The 22,439-nt window shown below is 51.2% G+C and overlaps 7 protein-coding genes across 7 annotated transcripts in view; 4 read left to right on the top strand and 3 right to left on the bottom strand.

Moving 5' to 3' along the window:
- Positions 1–1,138: 1,138 nt before the first annotated feature.
- Positions 1,139–2,686, top strand: PpBr36_07100 (uncharacterized protein; the record flags this gene model as incomplete). Its single annotated transcript, XM_029894238.1, has 4 exons — positions 1,139–1,175; positions 1,338–1,462; positions 1,513–2,528; positions 2,623–2,686. 4 exons carry the CDS (start codon positions 1,139–1,141, stop codon positions 2,684–2,686), a joined length of 1,242 nt encoding a protein of 413 aa, XP_029748135.1.
- An 871-nt stretch (positions 2,687–3,557) lies between these two features.
- Positions 3,558–7,811, bottom strand: PpBr36_07099 (uncharacterized protein; the record flags this gene model as incomplete). Its single annotated transcript, XM_029894237.1, has 3 exons — positions 3,558–5,080; positions 5,152–7,526; positions 7,597–7,811. The coding sequence occupies 3 exons, from the start codon at positions 7,809–7,811 to the stop codon at positions 3,558–3,560; spliced, it is 4,113 nt and encodes a 1,370-aa protein (XP_029748125.1).
- A 1,874-nt stretch (positions 7,812–9,685) lies between these two features.
- Positions 9,686–11,407, top strand: PpBr36_07098 (uncharacterized protein; the record flags this gene model as incomplete). Its single annotated transcript, XM_029894236.1, has 1 exon — positions 9,686–11,407. The coding sequence occupies one exon, from the start codon at positions 9,686–9,688 to the stop codon at positions 11,405–11,407; it is 1,722 nt and encodes a 573-aa protein (XP_029748545.1).
- A 567-nt stretch (positions 11,408–11,974) lies between these two features.
- On the bottom strand, positions 11,975–13,906 carry PpBr36_07097 (uncharacterized protein; the record flags this gene model as incomplete). Its single annotated transcript, XM_029894235.1, has 5 exons — positions 11,975–12,433; positions 12,492–13,608; positions 13,700–13,748; positions 13,811–13,828; positions 13,897–13,906. The coding sequence occupies 5 exons, from the start codon at positions 13,904–13,906 to the stop codon at positions 11,975–11,977; spliced, it is 1,653 nt and encodes a 550-aa protein (XP_029748120.1).
- Positions 13,907–14,590: 684 nt separating this feature from the next.
- On the top strand, positions 14,591–17,094 carry PpBr36_07096 (uncharacterized protein; the record flags this gene model as incomplete). Its single annotated transcript, XM_029894234.1, has 3 exons — positions 14,591–14,894; positions 14,938–15,642; positions 15,707–17,094. The coding sequence occupies 3 exons, from the start codon at positions 14,591–14,593 to the stop codon at positions 17,092–17,094; spliced, it is 2,397 nt and encodes a 798-aa protein (XP_029748119.1).
- A 1,363-nt stretch (positions 17,095–18,457) lies between these two features.
- Positions 18,458–20,703, top strand: PpBr36_07095 (uncharacterized protein; the record flags this gene model as incomplete). The annotated part of the gene is made up of 4 exons (XM_029894233.1): positions 18,458–18,595; positions 18,698–18,882; positions 18,963–20,451; positions 20,521–20,703. The coding sequence occupies 4 exons, from the start codon at positions 18,458–18,460 to the stop codon at positions 20,701–20,703; spliced, it is 1,995 nt and encodes a 664-aa protein (XP_029748118.1).
- Positions 20,704–22,377: 1,674 nt separating this feature from the next.
- PpBr36_07094 (uncharacterized protein) overlaps positions 22,378–22,439 on the bottom strand; it is a gene marked incomplete at both ends in the record, with an annotated part of 976 nt that continues 914 nt past the window's right edge. The window contains one exon of the mRNA XM_029894232.1: positions 22,378–22,402. Within this exon, the coding sequence (XP_029748117.1) occupies positions 22,378–22,402 (25 nt within the window). The remainder of the gene's footprint in view (positions 22,403–22,439) is intronic.

The raw sequence follows: 22,439 nt of genomic DNA, 5'->3' as shown, positions 1-22,439 counted from the left end.
TGCTTCTGCTTTTTCTGGTTTTACTCGACTCGATGCGCAGAATCTTGGAAGAAAACACAAAAAAGCATATGTGCAGGAAATGAACATGCCCGCCCGTTGGCGACCATGCTTGCCATGACCAGAAAAAATTCCGAGCTTTGCGATAGCTGGGTTTTCGAGCAGTTGCATCTTTCGGCTGAAAACTTTCCTTCTGGAAACGAGATGGGATGCAATCGGACGAAAGCATGAAATGAAATGAAGTGCTGACGCGCTTAATACCAGCTGCCCAGGCTGCACACAAGTAAAACAAGATAATCGGCGCAAGAACCAAATAATGGTAGAATGTGGTGGATACCACACCAAGGGTCCATCAAGTTATCCTTCCTGCTAATGAAGTCAGGATTCAGTTCAGGATGCGAGTCTAATACTTTCCGTGCACGTACGCTGCTTCCTCGATTACCCACAACGGAAAAGTCGCGTCAATCGAAAAGGAAGGAACTGTTCATTGCCGCATATGTAACCTAGGTGAAAAAAAAAAAAAGAAAAAACTTTAGCTAAGGTTAGGCAGGTACTTTATATAAGGCAGGTACCTACCGATGTAGGTAGGCGGGGTCACTCAGTCATCTAGATGTATGCATAATGTGGTGACGTACTACTGCACAGAAACGGTTGTTGAGCCCCCGTCGCTTCCTACTTTGAAGCACTTTAGCGCGCCAAACAAGGCGTTCGAAAACATTAAGTACATATAGATTTTTTTTTCCAAACCTCCTGCAAGATAAATACATCTGAAGCGCGTCTCGTGTCTCGTGATGATCTCTCCTTTCCCATTCCAACACCCACCCGATTTCAAGCACCCTTAGATAGGTTCCGAAGGTTCCACATTCCATTCATGAAGACGGAATTTCTGAGGCTGGGCGCTGATGTTTGCCCAGACTCATTGAGGATCACAACCCCACCAACTTAGCTTAGCTAGCTGTCAAAAGAAGTGACGGTCACCTGTGTTTTGATTTAATCGTGTCTTTCCCCTCACACAATCCGGCACCAGACGTAGGCAGAGTTGCTGAAGAATCTAACCGACTGGGCTGGCCACCGGGTCCGTATTGAGAGAGCACTAGGTTTCATTGGTTTATCTCTAGTCCGAAACGATTTGTTCTTCACGATGGGCATTAACAACCCTCTCCCGTCGTCTATGGCGTGTAAGTCATTTGGCCTTTTGTTGCCTGCAATTCCGAGAATGCCGGCCTTCCGGCAAACATGCTCGCCACCAACATTTCGTCGACTTTTTGCCCTCCTTTTAACAAAAATCAGAATAACGTCGGAGTCAAACCGTTTCTGATTTTCCTTGAATCAATCTTTAGCGGAGTGCAAGAAATGTGGCAAGATTTTGGCGTCTTTTATCGACCCGCGCCAAGCATATGGTCCCGACAAGGTCATACCGCCACACATTTTGGCAGAGGCTAAGGCAAGTTCTTATTTCAGCCGCGTCGGTAACAGACATCACTAACTCTTGCACCATCTTTGACACAACAAAAGGGGCTCGCCATCCTCACCGTCATCAAGGCCGGCTTCGTGGGCAGCGCCCGATTCGGCAGCGGCCTGGTGATCGCCCGCCTCCCGGATGGCTCATGGAGCGCACCCAGCGCCATCGCCACGGGTGGCGCCGGCGTGGGCGGCCAGATTGGCTTCGAGCTGACCGACTTCGTTTTCATCCTAAACGATGCCGCTGCCGTCAAGACCTTCAGCCAGAGCGGTAGCCTGACCCTCGGCGGCAACGTCTCCATCGCCGCCGGGCCTGTCGGCCGCAATGCCGAGGCCGCCGGTGCTGCCAGTCTGCACAGCGTCGCGGGCATCTTCAGCTACTCCAAAACAAAGGGTCTGTTCGCCGGCGTTTCGCTCGAGGGCTCCGCTATCGTCGAGCGCAAGGACGCAAACACCAAGATGTACGGCCGTCCCGTCACGGCGCGGGAACTACTGACCGGTAGCGAGCGGGCTCCCCCAGCCGCCGCTCCGCTCATCAACATCCTTACCTCGCGCGCCTTCAGTGGCGTCGGTCGCAGCGGCTCCTTCAACGACGGCATGTACAACGATACCCCACAGTACGACAGCAATCGCGACAACGTTGTCTGGGAGAGTCGGAGAGGAAGCGCATACGGGGAAGCAGCATCATCTAGAGGTGCGAAATCAGGGGCCAGCGAGTTTGGCGCGCCGAAGCGGTCCGCGACCTGGCAGCACGATACTCATAACAACAACGATACATACGAGTCACCTTCCCGGTTCGGCGCAGCCGGAGTGTCAAGGTCGAACACCATCAACGATACGAGGACTACGTCAACATACGGTGCCTCTACTGCTGCTGGTGCTGCTGGGCCTCGTGGCCCAAAACCCCCGGTTGCTCCAAAGCCCAATTTTGCCAGCAAACCGGCAATGGTCCAGAAAAACCAGGCTGTAGCCCTCTTTACTTTCGAAGCCGATCAGCCAGGAGACCTTGGTTTCAAGAAGGGAGAGATCATCACAGTGGTCAAGAAAACAGACAGTGATAACGACTGGTGGTAGGTTTTCCGCCCAATATTCCGCGGCATGGAAAGAAAAGAAAAGAAAAAAAAAGGTCACGCTAATGCTTTTGTTCACTTTCCCATCTAACAGGACCGGCATGATAGGTACCAGGCATGGTACTTTCCCAAGCAACTATGTCAAGATGCAATCTTGAGGACATAAGCTTTCTCATTACTGCGGCAAGCAGGAACCGCGGTATATCAGGATCTGGCCAATTTATCCTATTGTAGCGAGTTTCTTTTGGGTTTCTCCCTTACTCATGGTTCACTTCCATCTGATTTCTTCATGACATTTCTGGAGTTTGAGGGTCATTTCTTTTTGTTTTTGTTTCTTGATATTTACTTTTTTCTCCTTTTTTTCTCACTAAATATTTCTTGAGCACGCCGAGTTACTCCTTCATGATGTTACTTGCACATACGTATCGATGATAATGTCTGAGATTCACAGCACATCTTGTTGAGCCATAGTTACTTGAGCACGGTTGCCCGACATCTAAGCGAGGACTGGAATACGGACTGGTCTAAGATATTTATTGATTCTTGAAGTCATATACACAAAAAAAACGCATATGCCTCTGAATTCCCCCTTTAAAGATCCAAGACCGATTTGTATCGTATGATTCTAGCATTGCCTCCTTGATAGTAACATGATCGCAGGTGGAACTTCAGACTTTGTTTGTTCAACTCGACGAGACAGACAAATAGGATCGATATTGGAAAAAAAAAAGACATAATGCATCTGAATGAAACATGTTACGGAGACATTCTGTTCCTGTCAACCAAATAGAGAGAGCGTGCTTTCTATAAAACGCTATCGCACCCGATGATCATCAACCAAAACAAAACTCTGTCCGAAATGAGGTTATGAGGAGAACTCAGGAAAGGGTCCTCGCTCCACCTGGCAAAGGAAAGAAAGAGAAGTCGCTGTCAAAGATATTCGTCCCAACCAAAACCGATCAGAATATAAAGTAAAAAGTAAAAAAAAAGACAAAAAGAGGATAAGAGTACGAACATGTATGAGATACATCAAGCAAACCCAAATCCCTGGGCATTCCCGAGCGCCATGCAAAGTCTCTCCCGTAAGACCTCCTTATCACGATATTGCGGCAATAGTAGAATTCCATAGCAAGTGTACGCGGTTGGCAGATGACCGCCCTCATCCTCCTCGCCGTTGCGCTGGATCACAAATTGCAGGTTCTTAAGCCCGCCAACGGGGACCCGGTCCGAGGCCGTGACGAACTCAAGCAGCTTGCGCCGCATGCCGTCGTCGAATTTGCGCACGACTGACCAGAAATCTCTCACGGTCCGGTGTGAAGCATCCCACCCGACGTACCTGGCATGACGCCGCAACTCAGCCACATCGATGTCCTGTACGCCTTCAACTATGGACCGGAGGAGGCGCGGTGAAAGTAATGTGAGAGGTTTGGTGCCCAGACAGGTCCGGAAACCCCGTGCAAAAGCCTCGAATTGGGGGCGCACGCTGACGTCTGTCAAATATCGAATGTAGTCGGCCACATATGCGTTGCGATTGTCACGCGTCACCGCTGGCGCGTCCGAAGGGTTACCTTCATGCAGTGGTGGCGCTGGTGCCGTACCTGAGGACCACGAGGACGATAACGCGGTGCCGCCAAAGGCATACTTACTCGGGAAGCACGGCCATTGTGCGTCTTGATCGCTCTGCATCTCGCGAGATACGGGCTGCCCGAACATGGACACAGAGAACTCGTAGGTCAACGAGAAGACGTCCTCCACTGAGCCTGCACTTTCGTCCCAATCGAGAAGTGTGGTGAGACCACTGGCCAGCTCCGGCCAACCGTCCGAAATGTGGTGCAGGTCCGTGACTGGTTCGCCCAGCAGTTTGCAGTAGAGGGCCTCGGGGAATGTAACCGGAAGTGTGAGGCCGTTGTACACGGCTAAAGAAAATAGCAGGCCAATTAGCTCAAATTTCCAGTCCGGCTCTGGAGACCCTGGGTGGAACCAGGTCATCTTGGTCCTTTCGTCAACCGTAAAGAGCCCGTAGTCGGGGTTGAGCGCTTCGGCCATGACCATGCGGAAGAATTCTTGCTGCACGCCACCAGAGTCGAAACCCTCCTCCCCATTGCCCTCGCCGAGCCTGACTTTCAATGGCCGTAGCAGCTCGCGCTCTTCCCTTCGCCATAGCTGATCAAAAGTATCCTCCAACACACGTTCTCTGCTTATGCTGAGGACCAGGTATTTAGACGAAGCGGCCTTCAACATATCTTGGAGCACGTTCTTATGGTGGGGATTGATGATAAGATTGCCTCGAGGTGTAACTATAGCGCTTATTCTGTCGTGCAGTGAGTTCGATTCCTCGAACGACCGACTCATGCGCGAGAAGTTGATAGATCTGAAATACGACACCAGTTTCGATGAGCTGAACATAAACGGGAAGTCCAGGAGGTGGCGCTTCTGTCTAGTCGAGGTGAAGGATAGCCAGGAGACAGGAACGTCTACTTCGTCAAGCCGATCAGCAAAATAGTCGGCACGAAACTGACCGTCAGCCAGGACGAGTAGGCGTCTCTTTTCATCTGTTTTCGTTAGGCAAAGTCAGCAAGAGTTATCAGTGATGTATACATGTGCATAAAGTTCAAATACTCACGCATGGCCTTGAGAAGAGCCAGGGCGCCGCCAAAAGGCCCATCCCCGGGAACTATTGGCTGCCCATCCCACTCATGAAGCATGACGTTCCTGGCCCAGTCAAGGAGTAGAGTAGGGGCCCTGATCTCGTGTACGGCTCGACTCGGGATGCTGAAATGCAGCATGTACATGGTGTCGGCATTCAGAAAGTCCAGTTGCTGGAAAAGAGGCTCAAGAACGTCGGGCAGGTCCGACGACTCGCCGTTTAAAGTAGAACCAGTGTCCATCGCAGCCATATCTTTGAAGGAATTGCGAGTAGGAATAGCCGCGAAGAGTCGTCTAGCTAGCCGTATGGCAAGGTCGTTTGCGAAAGCGTCGTTATATGCTAAACACAACTGAGTGGACGGTCGAGAAACCGCTCCCGTCCTCGCCAAGATCAGGCCATGCGCTCGGATGCGAGACATATCTTGAAGTTCTTCCTTTGAGAGTGTCAAGGGAGCCACCGCGATCAAGAGGTGCATGCAAATAGATAGCAGCATCCCCGCCTCAGCATCAGTGAGCGAACTCTCCTGCTTGGGAAAGAGTCTGGCCGCTGGTGAGCGCAGCGACTGGACAGACTTGGGGGGTACAAAGAGCGCCTCGGCAGCCATCCAAAGACTATGTATTACGACTGTTGGGGCGACCCGGCTCATCCTCAACATGCAATACCACATAGTTTGGGAATCGAATAACTGCCCCTTCTTGGTAAAAGACCTGATTAGACGCCGAGGATCGCTCAGTACGTAGAAGAAGCTTTGTTCAATGAACATCATCCATCGCAGTAGCATGTCTGAAGGATACGGCCCAGGAGCAGGCTGTTTCCTCTGCATGAGTTTGCCTTTGTGCGAGATGCCTTCTCGGACCGAGTCATGACGATACACGTAACGAGGTTCAAAAAGGTGCGATTCGGCAGTGCTGTCATCCTGCAGTATATCGCAAAACATATCGATGATCTCGGGGTTAAGCCGAGATAGAGATTGGGGCAAAAATCGGCGGTAGGCACGCTCAGAGCCATCGTCAATGTCGCAGGGCGAAACTTCTCGGCACGATCTTTCTGAGCTTGACAGTGCCCCAGGAGAGCGCGCTGTGTGATCGGTCCCCTCGCGTTTCCTGTCATTAGTGTCACTGGGATTCCTGTAGCCTAACTTTGGTCTATGCTCAGCCGTGTTGGTTTTTGGTGGCGGCATCGTTTCCAAAGGCACGCCTCCAAAAATCCCGGTATTAGACAGCTGAGAGATAGGTCGTGGTATAGTTGCGTTGCCAGGTTTGAGGTTCGGCCTAGACCCCTTGTCCTGAGAAATACCATTCAGAAGAGGAGAAATCAAAGTCGTCGGGAACAGCTCGTCCGCTCCAGCCTGCTCCGAAGGGAAAGTATCGATCGAGAGATTGCGCTTCGGCTTCGTGGAAGGAGTGCGAACTCTAGCGTTCGAGTTTTGGCGCTGACCGGAAGGCCGCGAAGGCACAGAGTGACCACTGGTGACCGCCCTCTCAGGCCTAGGCGCATCCCCGTTCGCCCCGCGCACCTGTTGCTGCTCGGGGGAACATTGCTCGTCGACGGGATTTGGCGATGAAGTGTTGGAGGTGTGGGATGATCCATTAGATGATGAAGATGCGGATGACGAGACTGATCCTGGGGCAGAAACCAGACCCGTTTCCAGGTTTTCTGTTTCATGATCCTCGTGGATCCCAGACGAATTTCCCGACACAGGTTCTACTCTTTCTGTAACCTTGTCTGCTAGTGCACCTGAGCCCTTAGATTGTGCCACCGGCGCATTGCTCTCAGCCGAGGCTTCTATCGCATGCCTCCCTTCATAGTCCTTTGCTTTCCTAGATAGCTCGTCCAGACTTGCCGGGGTAAGCCATTCCAACATCTTGAAAGCAACAGTACCAAACATGTTAGCCGCGAAGGATCTGTAATCTTTACTGACATGCTTCTCGGTCATCGTAACCTGCGTTGAAGCCTGGACCCCGGTGTGCGTTGAGTTGCTACTCGCATCGTTGTCTGATGCCTTTTCTCGTACTGAGCTAGACCTCCTCTGATGCCTTGTTGACTGAGCCGTGGGAGCAGAACCTGAGCTTGCGGGCAACTTTGATGGGGCAGAGCGACTGTGTTGATTCGAGACCTTTGTGAAGATCAAAGAATTCAGAGCAGCTGGAGGGGCCTTGGGCGAACGAAGAGTCGGGCACAGGGCGGCCTCGGGGTTGTCCTGGCTTGCCAGAAAGACGGCTATGGTCCTCGCGCTCGTCGTGTTGTAGCGCCTAAGGGGTGCTCGGCCAACTGTCCTCCTGCGGCAGCTGAAGCATGTCGGAGTATTACAGGTACTTGAGCCACATCCATCGCGCAGCTGTACTATGAATCTTCAAGAGGTGCGGACGCAGGCATTAGCACACAGTGATCGGGGTACGGTCAAAACGCAGACAGACGTACTTTTGGACAAGGATCTGGAAATTGTGACGGCGGCTGGCGCGGTGGATTGTGTAAACCCTTTTGGGATTCTCAACATCCTCTACCAGATCTTCCAGAACGGACGGAGCATCACGAGGTAGCCGCGGAAAGGCGGCATGCTCCCAGAGCCCGGCAAATATCTCGGCTTCAATGGGATCTTGGGCGTCGGACGGTCGGCGGTGGGTGTCTCTGGTCATGACGATGGGATCTCGGTCGGCTTGTAGAGTCGGAGCAATCCCTCAGCGCCTGGGGATGCTATCTACCAGGCGAGGGCCTATCGGAAGTATCGAATATGTTGTGCCGCATCAAAAGCCGTGATCGCAAAAAAAAATCGATACGTCTGCGATGGTTGGGAGGCGGATACTTTCGAGGCCGTTTGCGGACGGCGCTGCGCGATGTAATGGCAATCTCGGCTTTGTTGATTGTATTGTGGATTGGCGCAAATTGCTTCGGTTTACGATCTGGACGGTTGTTACAGGGTGGAAGAGGCGATGTTGTTAGAGGTAAGGTAAGGTACCTATAGTAAAGGAGTGTAGGTAAGCAAGGTAAGGATAGGTTAGGTAGGTTGTTAAGGCAAGGTTTTTTGTTGGTGGCGATGGCTGATGTGAATCAACAGACGGATTCAGCCGCGCACGACACGATGGCAGCAGGCAGGCACGTTGTGGATTGGGTGGAACGCTGTTCTTACCGGGGCCGGTTACGTACAGTGCCACTGGCGGCTAGTTCTAGTTTCAGCATGCAACGGTTTGCAGTGTCTACCTGCAACCAACAGTCAATGTACATATTTTGTGCAAACGACAATTTTCTACTATGCTGCTTGATATTGAAATTTATTATCAAGGTAGCAAATTCGTTATTTCGAGAGAGGAAAGGTATGAGAAGAGAGAAAAATTAGATCACTACTGTCTAAGTCTCGCACCAGATGCAAGTCGTTCTTGGCGGCGCTTAGACAAACCATGCCTTGCTTCTAATCGATGGACGGGGCCTGTTGGTATCAGGCGGACGAAACTGCATATTATCTTAGTCACCTATGCGGACTAAGAGCGCTTCCTCTCGGTACTTAGCTGGACATTAACTAGCAGGTGGTATTTAATTTGTAAAGTTGTGTTAGATTTCACGCGCAAAGCCCGGACAGACCGCAAGCACCTCTCAGCCAGTTAACTCACCCCATCATACTCATTCCCATATCTTAAGTACCTACGATCAAAATCTTTTCAGCGCCAAACTCGCCACACAATTGATGAAGCCGTGATCCAGTTGCGATTGAACCGCTATTTAAGGGCAGCTTTGAGTTTACCTAGCTCGTCTTCGGTACGTGGTGCTGGCCGTCGCTGATTACTTTCAAAGATTTGCTGATATACTGAAGCAGGCTGATTGACAAAGAAACGGGAATTGATTCTTCAAATAAGCTGGTAAACCATACCGTAAGCACATTGTGTTATACTGTAGCTTGTAAATCAAAATTCAGGCATTTGTCCAGGGGCGAAAAAGAAGGCGTATTTATCAGCCGGATAAAACATTGTTGTGACGTAGACCCTTTGTCGTCTGTACAGTATACAAAGTTTAACCCCACCAGGATCGAGCCCTTTGGTGTACGATCCGGACTTTGCGACCACTTACTTTGGTGGCTGTTGAGCGGTTGGATTCTTTGGGAACTCTGCATAGCGTACTTCAATTATTATAAATTCCAACTCTGTCTATTCGCTTGACTTATCCTTCAGTCTTCAGTCTCGATAAGATTCCGGGTTTGGTAAATTTGTGATTTTTGCATTCCCCGTCACAAATAGGAAATTTCCATACCTACCAAATTCAGAAATACCCTGACAAGAAAAAAATAGCCCCCACAATTCGCCTTCCGCCCCTACCGAATTTGTGACTCGAAGTCCCCTCACTTGGAACCCCCCTCTTCTCATTGACGACTTTTATTTTCTTCACCAACGCAACGCTAGGTACCTGCTGAAGGTCCCTTTTGTCTCTCGTCTGCTTCTTTTAACACGATCTCCTTCTTCAGAGCAGTTGCGAAACTTTACATATTCACTATAGACGCAACAACTCGAGAGTACCCCTCATCATGGCGACGATAGCAGCCGGTCGCGGCGGTCCCGATCCTGGGGATGCTTCGGGCGTCAGCGCCTCGGGTGCTCCTGCGAGCCACCCCTATACCTGCAACACGTGCCACGTTGCTTTCAGGAATATTGACCTTCAGAAGAACCACATGAAGGGTGATTGGCACCGGTACAACCTGAAGCGTCGTGTCGCATCTCTCCCCCCGATTTCCTCAGAGATCTTCAACGAAAAGGTTCTCCAGGCGCGCGCGGCCACTACGGCACAGGCAGACAAAGTCGGTTTCGAGCGGGCCTGCGAAGTCTGTCAAAAAACGTATTACAGCGAGAACTCGTTTCAGAACCACATCGGCAGCCAGAAACACAAGGCACGCGAGACGGCACGTGGCTCCAAGGACGGTCGTGCATTCGACGAAGCGAGCTCTGTCATCAGCTCTACCTTCTCCCTTGGAGAGCCAATTCCAGATAACAACAACAAGAGCAAGGTTGATCTGGACTCTGACGCTGAAGAGGAGTTTAGTCAGATGGTCGAGGGCCTCAAAACAACCAAAATCAACGGCAATGAGGAGCGTACCTCGCCACTAAAGCGACCGTCAAACCCTCACCTTTCCAAGGCAGAACACACATTATCTGAAAAGGCGGATGAGGGTTCTGGAACCGCAACTCCTGTCGAGTCGACCAAGCCCGAGGCTGCGCCACCCAATAACATCAAAGCCTGCCTGTTCTGTAACTACGAATCTCCCACCAGTCGCCTCAACGCTACCCACATGGAGCGCATACACGGCATGTTTATACCCGAGAAGGACTATCTTGTCAACCTTGATGGGCTTATAGAGGCCTTGGAGTATCGTGTGCGGGAGCTCAACGAGTGCCTATACTGCGGCAAAGTCAAAGCAAATGTCTTCGCTGTTCAGACTCACATGCGCGATACAAGTCACTGCAAGATCCCTTATTCCACAGAGGAGGAACAGCTGGAAATTGGCGAGTTCTATGATTTCAGGAGCACATATTCCGACGGCGAGGGATCCGATACCGAGGACGATGAGGATGTTCCTCGCTCAGGTGGGGCCAAACTTGGTGCCAAGCGAATCACGACGATCAAGGGCGAAGATGGCGATGAAGTTATGGAGGACGGAGATGGATGGGAGACAGACAGTTCAGCCTCCTCTCTGGACTCGGAGAACCTGACCGCTGTGCCTGCCGAGAAGCACTACCACCAGTATGAGAGACTCGAACGCCACCCGCATCATAGTACAAACGACCCGCGTGGGCACCATCAAAAAGATGGTTGGCATTCGCATGCGCACAAGCACACCCATGCCGCATTCTACGACGAGTACGAACTGCATCTCCCCAACGGTAAACATGTTGGGCACCGTGCCCATAACCGCTACTACCGGCAGAATCTGCGCGACAGGCCTGTCACGGAAGAGGAGCGGGCCGAACGTCTCGCCCTCGAGCAGGGTCGCGCTGGTAGCCCAGAGGATATGGATGTTGATGGCCTCAACCGGCTCGCTCGTCGCAACGGCTCCAACTACCGCGCCCTCATCACCCGAGCGACTGGCGGTCAAGCACTTGCCGGCGTGTCGAAAGTTAAGATCAAGGAGGTGCAAAGGTCGGAGCAACGCGGTCGGAAGGCCGAAGGTCATCACCGTGGAAGGATGGAGTGGAAGACAAACAAGGCTGCCAACCACCAGGAGCACTTCCATTACTCCAAGCTGGGTGGCTGAGCGCTGTGCGTACTTATTGGTCTCTTTCTGGACTTGCGTTTTCTTTTGGTGTGCATCTGGATGGTTGGCTTTCAGTTGGTGTCAATAGGGGGTTTCTTTTTCAAAAATAAAACAAGGGATCAAGCATTGTCGCCGAGAAGAAGCAGAGCCGGTTTTTTTGCTGAAGATATGTTCTTCTGAACCGGCATTTGGAATGCTGTGGCAACGGGTGGTGTCATGGGAAGGGGCTCGAATAACAATAGGGAAAAGGCTGTTGTTATTCGCACAAAAATAGATCGGACACCATTTCTAAAAGCTGCCATGTGTCATAGCCCATGTTTGTCCGCGTTTCAGCCAGTCATAATGAGAGTAGTCAGTAGAGCCATAGGCTGAGCCAAGGTTGGGATTCTCAACATGGAGAGCGTGCATGAGACAAGTTCAAATCACATCGCACAGCCAGCATGTCCCGTGCTCACTTCCAATAGCATTCAGCTGTTTTGCGCATTTATACCGTCTATCTTTTCCTGGTATCTCGAAAAAAAACGCCAACTTGGAGCCCACAATAAACCATAGTCGACATTTTTTCGCTTAGAAATCCTCCTCACCGGATCCAGAAACGATAACATTGTTAACCTTGAGCACCATACGGCACAGCTGAGTGGCAAGCATAAGCTGTTGCTTCTTGCCAATGAGAGGATCAATGACGAATGCGTCCTTCATGTTGTTGTTGCCACGGCCCATGCAGTCAACACCAAGACGTCCGCGACCACCCGCAGACTTGACTTGCTGCGACTTGACCTCGGCCAACGTAGCGATCGGATTCAGACCGCTGTTCTCAGCGAGTGTCATGGGCACCGTGTCAAGGGCTTCGGCAAAAGCGCGCATCGCGTACTGCTCCAAGCCGGGCGTCTTGACAGCAGCATCCTCAACCGCCAAACTGCAGGCGATTTCGGCAGCGCCACCTCCATAAACAACACGGTTATCGCGGACGAGGTTTCGGACGACACATAGAGCATCATGCAGTGAGCGGCGGGCCTCGTCGATGATCTGGGCTAGGTGTTAGTCACCGACGAATTGTGCTATTCACTAGTCCGATAGTACTCACCATTTTGTTGCTTCCCCTGACGAACACGGTAACAGCCCGGGTATTTGCGCACTCCTCAATGACCAGCATCTTCTCTCTCGTCGTGCCAAAGGTCATCTCACGCACTACACCTGCAGTGCCCAGTTTCTCTGGCTTGAGGTCCTCGAAGCGAGGGACTATCCTGCCGTTGGTTGCAATTGCAATCAACTCTATTTCAGGACCACCAACCCACCGAACAGCGGGAAGCTCGTTCTGTAGCAGCAGGTGGTTGGCCTCATCATCAAAGCCCCATTGGCAAATCGCGAGGTTGGCTCCTGTGTCTTTGATCTGCTGAATCATCTCAATGAACTTTTCCCTCTCATAGTTCTGCAGTTTCTTGAACTCTTCGACTGATGAGATCTCCAGCTTGTGCTTCGTCTTTGGCTTCGGGGGTTCAAAAGCGCATGTCAAGATAGCAATCTTGGCATCTCGGACTTCTGATGGCATTTGGGGGTGTGAAAAGTCTTTGTCAATAATAACGCCCTTGACCAAAAGCGTGTCCTCGAGTGAGCCTCCGACCTTGCCGTCCACCTTGATAAGTTCAAAGTCGACGTCTTTTCTTTCCAAATCAGCCACTGACAGTACGGCATCTACCGCAATGTTGGCGAACTGGTCATGCGCCTTTGACACGATCTTGCTTCCCAAACTTGTCCTTGCGACTTTGACCAGGTTCTCTGTCGAGTCCTTGCTAAATTCTATAACATCTGAGATGGCATCCAGCTCTGCGACAGCAATGTCACAAGCTTGGTCGTAGCCGTCGGCGATACGGATGGGGTGAATGCCCTTGTCGATGAGCTCAGCTGCCTGTTCCAGAAGCGCGCCCGCCAGCACAACAACACCCGTCGTGCCGTCACCGATCTCGTCATCCTGCGACTTGGACAATTCAACCAGAAGCTTGGCAACGTGGTTGGTAATCTCCATTTGCTGCAGGATCGTTGCACCGTCGTTGGTTACGGTAATGTCGCCATCGGGAGAAATGAGGATCTTGTCCAGGCCGCGAGGTCCTAGCGAAGACTTGACGATATTTGCCACTGTCCTAGCAGCTAGAATGTGTGACTTGACCGCCTCGTTTCCATATTGCCTCTTCTTCTTTCCTTGACTGCGTCGGGTAGAGCTTTGTTAGCTTCACGAGCTTTGTGGTGTTGCGGGGCGATCGGGTATCTAGAAGCTCGGATAGCGCGCATACTCACTCTCTAACAACAATGAACGGCCGGCCCTGCTCATCCTTCATCACCGCCGCTGTCGGTAGGGGTCGTAGTTAGCTCAAACATGTCCAGCGTCGACGAGTCGGTGGCTCGTACCATTGGAGAGATCAAGATCTACAAAGTCGGTCAGTATAAGAAACTTTTTTCAGCAAGGGGATGCTACTTCGACATTAAGAGCTTACTCATCGCCATCTTGAAAGCTGTCAAATGCTGCCCGAGGCGCTTGCAAAGGAGTCGTCAAGGTTGATCTTTGCTTTGGCGATTATTCCCCGAACTCAGGTGGGCAAACAACGGCCTCAAAAAATAAATGTTGTTTCCCTGCATGGCATCCGCCATAGCGGCGGGCGCAAGCTCAAATTGGTACCGCGGGGAGGTCGCCACCTGATTGGACCAGGCCGGCGAAACGTACCTCCGCCCTAACCCCTGGCCGGAGCTACTGAACGCCTGACCGTGATTCCTATAGTGCAGAATACAGTAAACCCGGCAGCCCAAGCCCGATTGCTACGTGAAGTACCCACCTTAGGTAGTTGCGTCACCGACGTGCCCCTCCAAAGACGCGTTGATCAACTAATAAATCGAACCCCGCTTCCGTGTACAGCGTGCAGCTGCTTTTCCACCATGACAGCGCTGTATTTTTTGTCGCCAGAAAACCATCCCAGTCTAATGACATCAAATCAAAACTCAATTTTAATCCTGGGATTTATGTTCCCAAGCCGTGCGCGCATGCTATTATCGAATAACAGGAGCCTGAGAAGGATTATCTATCTATATTCACGTGCCAAGTCCTTCGAAGCACATACTATATCCAGCAGTCTATTGCGGCATCCCTGCTCATGATATCAACCTTCGCGATTTCGCACATTATACTCGCCCAGCATGTCTCGACACAGCGCTTTTAATAACTACGATTACGACAATGAGCTCGATGAGTACGATGGCTACGACAACACAGGAGAGGAAGAGCTCAGCCCAGAAGACCGTGAATCGATGGTCTTGGGCACTTCTGCCGTTCGTGAAGCTCTCGCTGCCGAATCGTCCAAAGTCACGACGGCCCAGATTCAGGAGGCGCTATGGCATTACTATTACGACGTAGACAAATCGGTCGCCTATTTGGTCAGCAAATACATCTCGCCCCCGGCCGACAGCAAAAAGGCGAAAAAGGCAACAAATAGTCATGAAGGTATGTCTAAATTTCCTAGCTCTCCCGTCTTGTCATACCCCAGCCGACCATCAAGTGTGCGCAGCGGAAGTGTGTTCAATGGAGGGATCCAGGGACTTGGCATGGTCCGGAGGCTACGGTACCGTCTCAGCAGCGATCAGACAGTCGACTTTCAGACCACCGGTGTCTACTTGGTTTGACGATATGCCGTGGTTGAATGTCCCCGACCATCGACGGGCCGAATTTATTGCGCCGGAGCTCCCACGCGGCGGGCTTCTCGGTGGATCCGGAGCGGCTCCAAAGATGTCCAAGCTGCAGGCCTTGGCTGCCGCCCGAAAGAAAAAGGCTAGCGAGAAGAAGATTGAGGAAACCGAAGCCTCTCCAGAGCAACAGATGGGCAGTCTGTCTCTACAATCTTCACAGACTAAGGTGTCAGCCACGCCGAGGCTTGGCGCATTAGTCAAGCAACGGAAGGAGGCCAGTTCTGTCACACCAGACCGCTGCCAGCCACAGTCGGCGACAGAGGCTCAGCCCGAGATCCCTACCGTGGACGGCGCGGCAGATGAGATGGATACACGGACGGCTTCCAACGACGTCGCTGAACCATCAGCATTCGCTCGAACGATATTGGGTCCCAGATCCAACTTGGAATCTTCTCACAAGCAACGGCAGTCGTTCGGACTCCATTATTTGGACATGGATCCTTCCATTTCGGACATCTTCTCACGACCCTCCCCAGACGATAGGGTTATGGCGGCACAAGCGCAAGGTGCGCTCATGGGCGGCAAGAAATGAGGTCGCATCAGGTCGACTAACCAACGAGTGTTCCACAGCCGGCAAACCCAAGGCCACGGCCAAGAAGGGCAAATCCGATAAGATTGACTCGCTGTCCAACTCGGTTCAGAGCTTGAAGGTTGAGGATGTCGCTCCTCTACCCAAGAGTAAAAATTTGAATGTTCTAGGAGAGTACGAGAAGAGCGTCAAGAAGAAGAATGCGAGCTTCGTCGTTGTGGGGCATGTTGATGCAGGCAAAAGCACCATGATGGGGAGGCTACTTTTGGATATGAACGTGGTTGACGATAGGACCATCAGCAAGTACAAAAAGGAAGCTGAGGCGATGGGTAAGGGATCCTTCGCACTTGCATGGGTTTTGGACTCGACAAGTGACGAGAGAGCCCACGGCGTCACCATTGATATCGCCAAAAGCCGTTTCGAGACCGAGAGCACAATATTCACGATTCTGGATGCACCGGGTCATCAGGACTTTGTTCCGAATATGATAGCAGGAGCCAGTCAAGCAGATTTCGCTATTCTGGTGATAGACGCTACCGTTGGAGCCTATGAGCGCGGTCTCAAGGGTCAAACAAAGGAACACGCCCAGTTGATTAGGAGCATCGGTGTTTCCCGCATTATTGTAGCAGTCAATAAGCTCGATGCTACAAACTGGTCACAAGATCGCTTCAACGAGATCTCTGATGGCATGTCGGGATTCATGTCGGCGCTTGGCTTCCAGATGAAGAACATTAGCTTCATTCCGCTATCCGGACTAAACGGTGACAACCTGGTCAAGCGATCAACAGCAGAAGCCGCATCCTGGTACACCGGTCCGACGCTACTCGAGGAGCTGCAAAATTCAGAGCCAATGACGCGTGCGCTCAAGGAACCTTTACGGATAACCGTCTCGGATATATACAACATCGGCCAAAGCACACTCACGGTTGGCGGGAGGCTGGACGCTGGATCGGTCCAGATGGGCGATGCTCTGCTTGTGCAACCAAGCGGAGAGAAAGCCTACGTTAAGAGCATAGAGGTCGACTCAGAGGATGTGGACTGGGCAGTTGCTGGCCAGAACGTACTGCTACAGCTATCTCACATTGATCCCGAGCGTGTTAGAGCTGGAGATGTGATTTGCGACCCGTCGAACCCGATACAGTGCATCGACAGCTTTACGGTAAAGGTTCTCGCTTTCGATCACCTCTGGCCGATGCCACTACAAGTACACCGTGGCCGATTGGACGCTGTTGGTACTTTGCAGTCCATGCTAGCCGTACTGGACAACGCGACAGGGACAGTCGTCAAGAAGAAGCCCAAAATCGTCAAGCCCGGCATGACTGCTCGTGTGGTTGTCAAGATGACTGGGACCAAAGTACCATTGGAAGCTGGCCAGCGCATCATCTTGCGATGTGATGGTAGGACTCTGGCAGCTGGAATAATTGAATAGCAGCAAATTGAGATAGCGATAGTCAGGTACGAAAGAGACAGCAGTTCGCATTGAACAATTGACATCTGCAGGAGTGATTGGCGTGATTAGGACTGACTAATCGCATGACATGGATTATCGTAGGAAACCCCACCTCCGCAAAAACGTCCCTACCCCAGCACAGCACGGCTCAAGGCTATAAAAAGACTGGACACGGTGGCAGAGTCGCAAGGCGGCAATGGCGGCGGCCGTTGGCGTGCATTACCAGTGGTACATCGCCACAGTCCCCCGAGCAGAGCCCCATCCTTTATCCCAACCCTTGAAGATGAAGAGGGGAGGGGAAGCCTGCAGAAGACGGTGGAATTTTGTAGATGCACCGCGAAATTAAGGTGACTATATTAAGGCGCTGTAACGTTTCGGGTTATCCGAACGACCATCAATGAGTCACCCATGCGGTCCTTTTATATCGCAAGACCAAGGTAGATTCTGGTTATGATGTACAGAAAAAGCAATCGAATAATCAAGAATTTCTTAGAAAAGAACTGTTTTTGCGGCAAGGGGACTTGGCCCGCGGCCCGTGAACCCCCTGTACCAGCCACCACACAAGAAAAGTCGCTTGTGAATTGACCAGGCTGTCAGGTACCGGGCGCTTCGATATATCCCAGCTCCTTCGATGGATACTACATTAGAGCTCTGTGTGGTGGGGGCTTTTCTGACGGCAAGGAAGCCGGCAAGGCGGCCGTTATCAGAGCAGTAGAGTATGTTTGATTGATGATGTTTTTAAAGAAAATGGGTAGAAAAGGTTTAACTACAAAATTAAAGTCGAAAGTAGTTCCTGTCGGCAACAGTTGGTGAAAGTGAATTGGCATGAGTTTTTTTTTTTTTTTTTTTTTTTTTTTTTTTTTTTTTTTTTTCTCCTCCTTTCCTTTGACTGGTTCCAAGGCAGTGAGAACCTACATAGAACTGTTCGCTTCCAAAGTCTTCTTAGTTGCTGCAGGTGAGCAACCACCCTTTTGCAGCTCACTGCCGCCAGACCCCTGTCACGTGTGGCGGAGACTAGCAACCAGCATTTTGGATGAAATCTGTCCTTTCTTGCCTTTTTGGACACCTAACCCGGTCCTTGGTGGAGCTGCCACCTAAGCGTTTGCGGTTGCGGCTGTGATATAATAATTCCTTCCGCAAAGGCTGACCACCTTTTTTGAATTTGAATTCTTTTCTCATTCCACATTGACGCCTTGCCTACCCAGTCGCTGGTAGCGTAGGATTGCACGAAAAGCGTATTACGCTGTTTACTTCTCCCTAGTCTCTTTCCTTTTTGTCCTACCCAACGTACATCATACAAAGCTACCGTTTCCAACTTGGATACAGGGCAAAGGCTTTCACCATGAAGTCAGGCTCAAGGAGCTCCATGGCCATTGGCCTGGGCATGGTTTTCTGGCTATGCCTTCTTTTTTCACCCCTCGCGTTCGTCAAGACAGCGAACGCGCAAGACGCGGATAGCTATGGCACCGTCATTGGTATCGTAAGTATAGTCGCAAAAGAGCTCGCTGCTTTTTCACGTTCGCTGGTGCGGCCTGCTTTAGCATCTTCTGAAGCACGTACTGACGAAACCATCTTCTCTTAGGATCTGGGCACGACATACTCTTGTGTTGGTGTCATGCAGAAGGGCAAGGTTGAGATTCTCGTCAACGACCAAGGAAACCGTATTACTCCCTCATATGTCGCCTTTACCGACGACGAGAGGCTAGTAGGAGACGCTGCCAAGAACCAGGCCGCCTCGAACCCGCACAGGACCATCTTTGACGTCAAGTATGTTTATCTATCACATTATATCCAAGGCACTCTTGTTTTCTACGAGGCCAGTGTGCTGACTGTTCTCCCTCCATCAGGCGTCTCATCGGCCGCAAGTTCACGGACAAGGATGTCCAGCAAGATATCAAGCACTTCCCCTACAAGGTCGTGAACAAGGGAGGAAAGCCTGTTGTTTCGGTCGAGGTCAAGGGCGAGACCAAGCAGTTCACCCCCGAGGAGGTCTCGGCCATGATTCTGGGCAAGATGAAGGAGGTCGCCGAGTCCTACTTGGGCAAGAAGGTTACCCACGCCGTCGTTACCGTTCCCGCCTACTTCAACGACAACCAGAGGCAGGCTACTAAGGACGCCGGTGTGATTGCCGGTCTCAATGTTCTGCGTATTGTGAACGAGCCTACCGCTGCCGCTTTGGCTTACGGCCTGGACAAGACCGGCGAGGAGAACCAGATCATCGTCTACGACCTGGGTGGTGGTACCTTTGATGTTTCCCTTCTTTCGATCGACAACGGTGTTTTCGAGGTTCTGGCCACCGCTGGTGACACCCACCTTGGTGGTGAGGATTTCGACCAGCGCATCATCAACCACTTTGTCAAGTTGCACAACAAGAAGCACAATGTCGACGTCACCAAGGACGCCAAGGCAATGGGCAAGCTTAAGCGTGAGGCTGAGAAGGCCAAGCGTACTCTCTCATCGCAAAAGTCGACCCGTATCGAGATCGAGTCGTTCTTTGACGGCAAGGATTTCTCCGAGACCCTGACCCAGGCCAAGTTCGAGGAACTGAACATGGATCTGTTCAAGAAGACGCTCAAGCCCGTCGAGCAGGTTCTCAAGGACGCCAAGCTGAAGAAGGAGGACATCAACGACATTGTGCTCGTTGGTGGTTCCACCCGTATCCCCAAGGTTCAGGCTCTTATCAAGGAGTTCTTCAACGGCAAGAACCCCTCCAAGGGTATCAACCCCGATGAGGCTGTCGCTTTCGGCGCCGCTGTCCAGGCCGGTGTCTTGTCGGGCGAAGAGGGTACTGGCGACGTCGTTCTCATGGACGTCAACCCTCTTACCCTGGGTATTGAGACCACCGGAGGCGTCATGACCAAGCTGATCCCCCGTAACACTCCTATTCCCACTCGCAAGAGCCAGATCTTCTCGACTGCGGCTGACAACCAGCCCGTCGTCTTGATCCAGGTCTTTGAGGGAGAGCGTACTATGACTAAGGACAACAACCTCCTGGGCAAGTTCGAGCTGACTGGTATCCCGCCCGCACCTCGTGGCCAGCCGCAAATCGAGGTCTCCTTCGAGCTCGATGCCAACGGAATCCTCAAGGTGTCGGCCCACGACAAGGGTACCGGCAACACTGAGCAAATCACCATCACCAACGACAAGGGCCGCCTCACCCCTGAGGAGATTGAGCGCATGGTTACCGAGGCCGAGAAGTTCGCTGAGGAGGACAAGGCCACCCGTGAGCGCATTGAGGCTCGCAACGGTCTCGAGAACTACGCCTTCAACCTCAAGAACCAGGTCAAGGACGAGGAGGGTCTCGGTGGCAAGATTGACGAATCTGACAAGGAAACTGTAAGTTTGACTTTGCCACGTTTGAAACAGAATCATGATGCGAAAATAGTTCGCTAACAAATTCATTAGCTTCTCGACGCTATCAAGGAGGCCACCGATTGGCTCGAGGAGAACGGTGCTACCGCCGAGGCTGCCGATTTTGAGGAGCAGAAGGAGAAGCTCTCTGGTGTTGCTTACCCCATCACCAGCAAGCTGTACAGCGGTGGCGCCGGTGGCGACTCTGATGAGCCTCGCTCCCACGACGAGCTATGATGTGATACCACTAAGCTTAGAGATGATTGGCGTTGGGTCTGTGCACTCGCGTTTCGTGGGTATTTAGTTTCGCTTGTCATAAAAGAATAAAGAGCATTTTGATTTTTTTTTTCTCTCGAGTTTGCGGTATGCGTAAATATTGCCAACATTTGGTTGAGTTGCTTGACCTGTTAAATCGTTTGACCTTGGTGTCTGCATTAATACCACTACACTCGCAGGACGCGATAACGCCAAATACTTTCCGACTCCCTTGGCATGACTTTGTATCGACAGCCGACAGTCTGCTTAGAAATTCTCAGACGGGTGGCAGCAGATGTTGTCACCGGCTATGCCGCCAAAGCAGACAACATGCTGACTGCCTCTCATCTTGTGTCCGCATACCTGACACGTACGGTCAACCGTCATGAGAATATTCGAGAGCGAGGCAACTCATTACTTCGCAAGAGTACCACTTATACGAGCCAGTAATTCGACTTATACAAGGTTGCTGAGTCATGGATCTTGGGCATAGGCCCCGAGTTAAACACGGGCGGGACCCTGAGACAATACAGTACAATATCTGCGGGGGCCCACGGCTTGGCACCCAGCCGCGAGCAGCGCCAGCCAGCCCTCTGTTAGCTCCGGTCAAGGCTAGGGCAACCCGCTCAAGCCCTAGGCAGTCCCACTTGGCCAATATATTCTCTACGAGCATCTTAGACATCAACAACAAATGGTGCAATATCCATCACATGGGGATATGGTTTAGTGGTATAATGCTTCCTTAGCAGCTCAAGGTTGCCTTGATTGGAAGAGGTCCCGAGTTCGATTCTTGGTGTCTCCAGTGTCATGTCGTCGCAAACACAACAGCAGTGTGGTGATGTCTTTTTTGGTGTTTTGGTGATTTTTGATGTGTTGTGCACTTTGACCCCCACACTGCTTCTTCCTCCCTTTCGCTGCTGGCATATGACAATATTGAGGCATACCATTCATGCACAGTCAGCTTGTTCAAGTCCATTTGTATGTCTTCTTTTGTCGTTCTCAAGTGCCTGTTGTATCGTGGTTGGGCTTTGGGCTTGTGTTGGACTACAATGGTTTGCGTTTAAACATTGTCTATCCGAACTTTGCTTGCCTTCTATTACTCCCAAAATCAAGGTTTCCACCCCTTTCCACGTCCAATGAGCTAGAGCATACAAGCTAAGATGCAGATCTGGTTTCAATGTGCAGATTCCTAGGACTAGTAGTCCGGGTGCCGCCACTGTTCCCCCTTTGCCAGTGCAAGCCTTGGTTGGCGTAATTCTTCTTCGTGTACTGCATTAACTGTCAGGGATCTTTCGTTAAGTTTCACCTTGACATTGTCTTTGAAGAAAGCTGATTCTCTCGCACGTTGGTTACCGCACATATGCGATCGTCGGACGCGATGTAACTGAACGTCCACCATCCAGACACTAAATGGGATAACAAGGACGTTATATACCTAGGTACCTTCGTAACATAGCGAATGAACATGTATACAAAAGTATTCTACCATCGCATCTTTAACACAATTGATGCAGCCCCGAATCAGTTGTTAATGAACAAGTAGTATGTAGATGCAATATCAGTCAACATGCAGGACCAATGATGCTCAAAGTCAACTATATATACCGTCTCAATCGTGATCTAAGCAATCACCCTTTATACACCAAGTAAATTGACCTAGCACTTGAAGACCGGAGGACCACTATTTTTTTTTTTTTTTTTTTTTTTTTTTTTTTGTT

Source organism: Pyricularia pennisetigena, chromosome 1, assembly GCF_004337985.1.
Source record: "Pyricularia pennisetigena strain Br36 chromosome 1, whole genome shotgun sequence".
Classification (NCBI taxonomy): domain Eukaryota; kingdom Fungi; phylum Ascomycota; class Sordariomycetes; order Magnaporthales; family Pyriculariaceae; genus Pyricularia; species Pyricularia pennisetigena.
The sequence above is the reverse complement of the archived record's forward strand: the minus strand, read 5'-3'. Positions and strand labels throughout refer to the sequence as shown.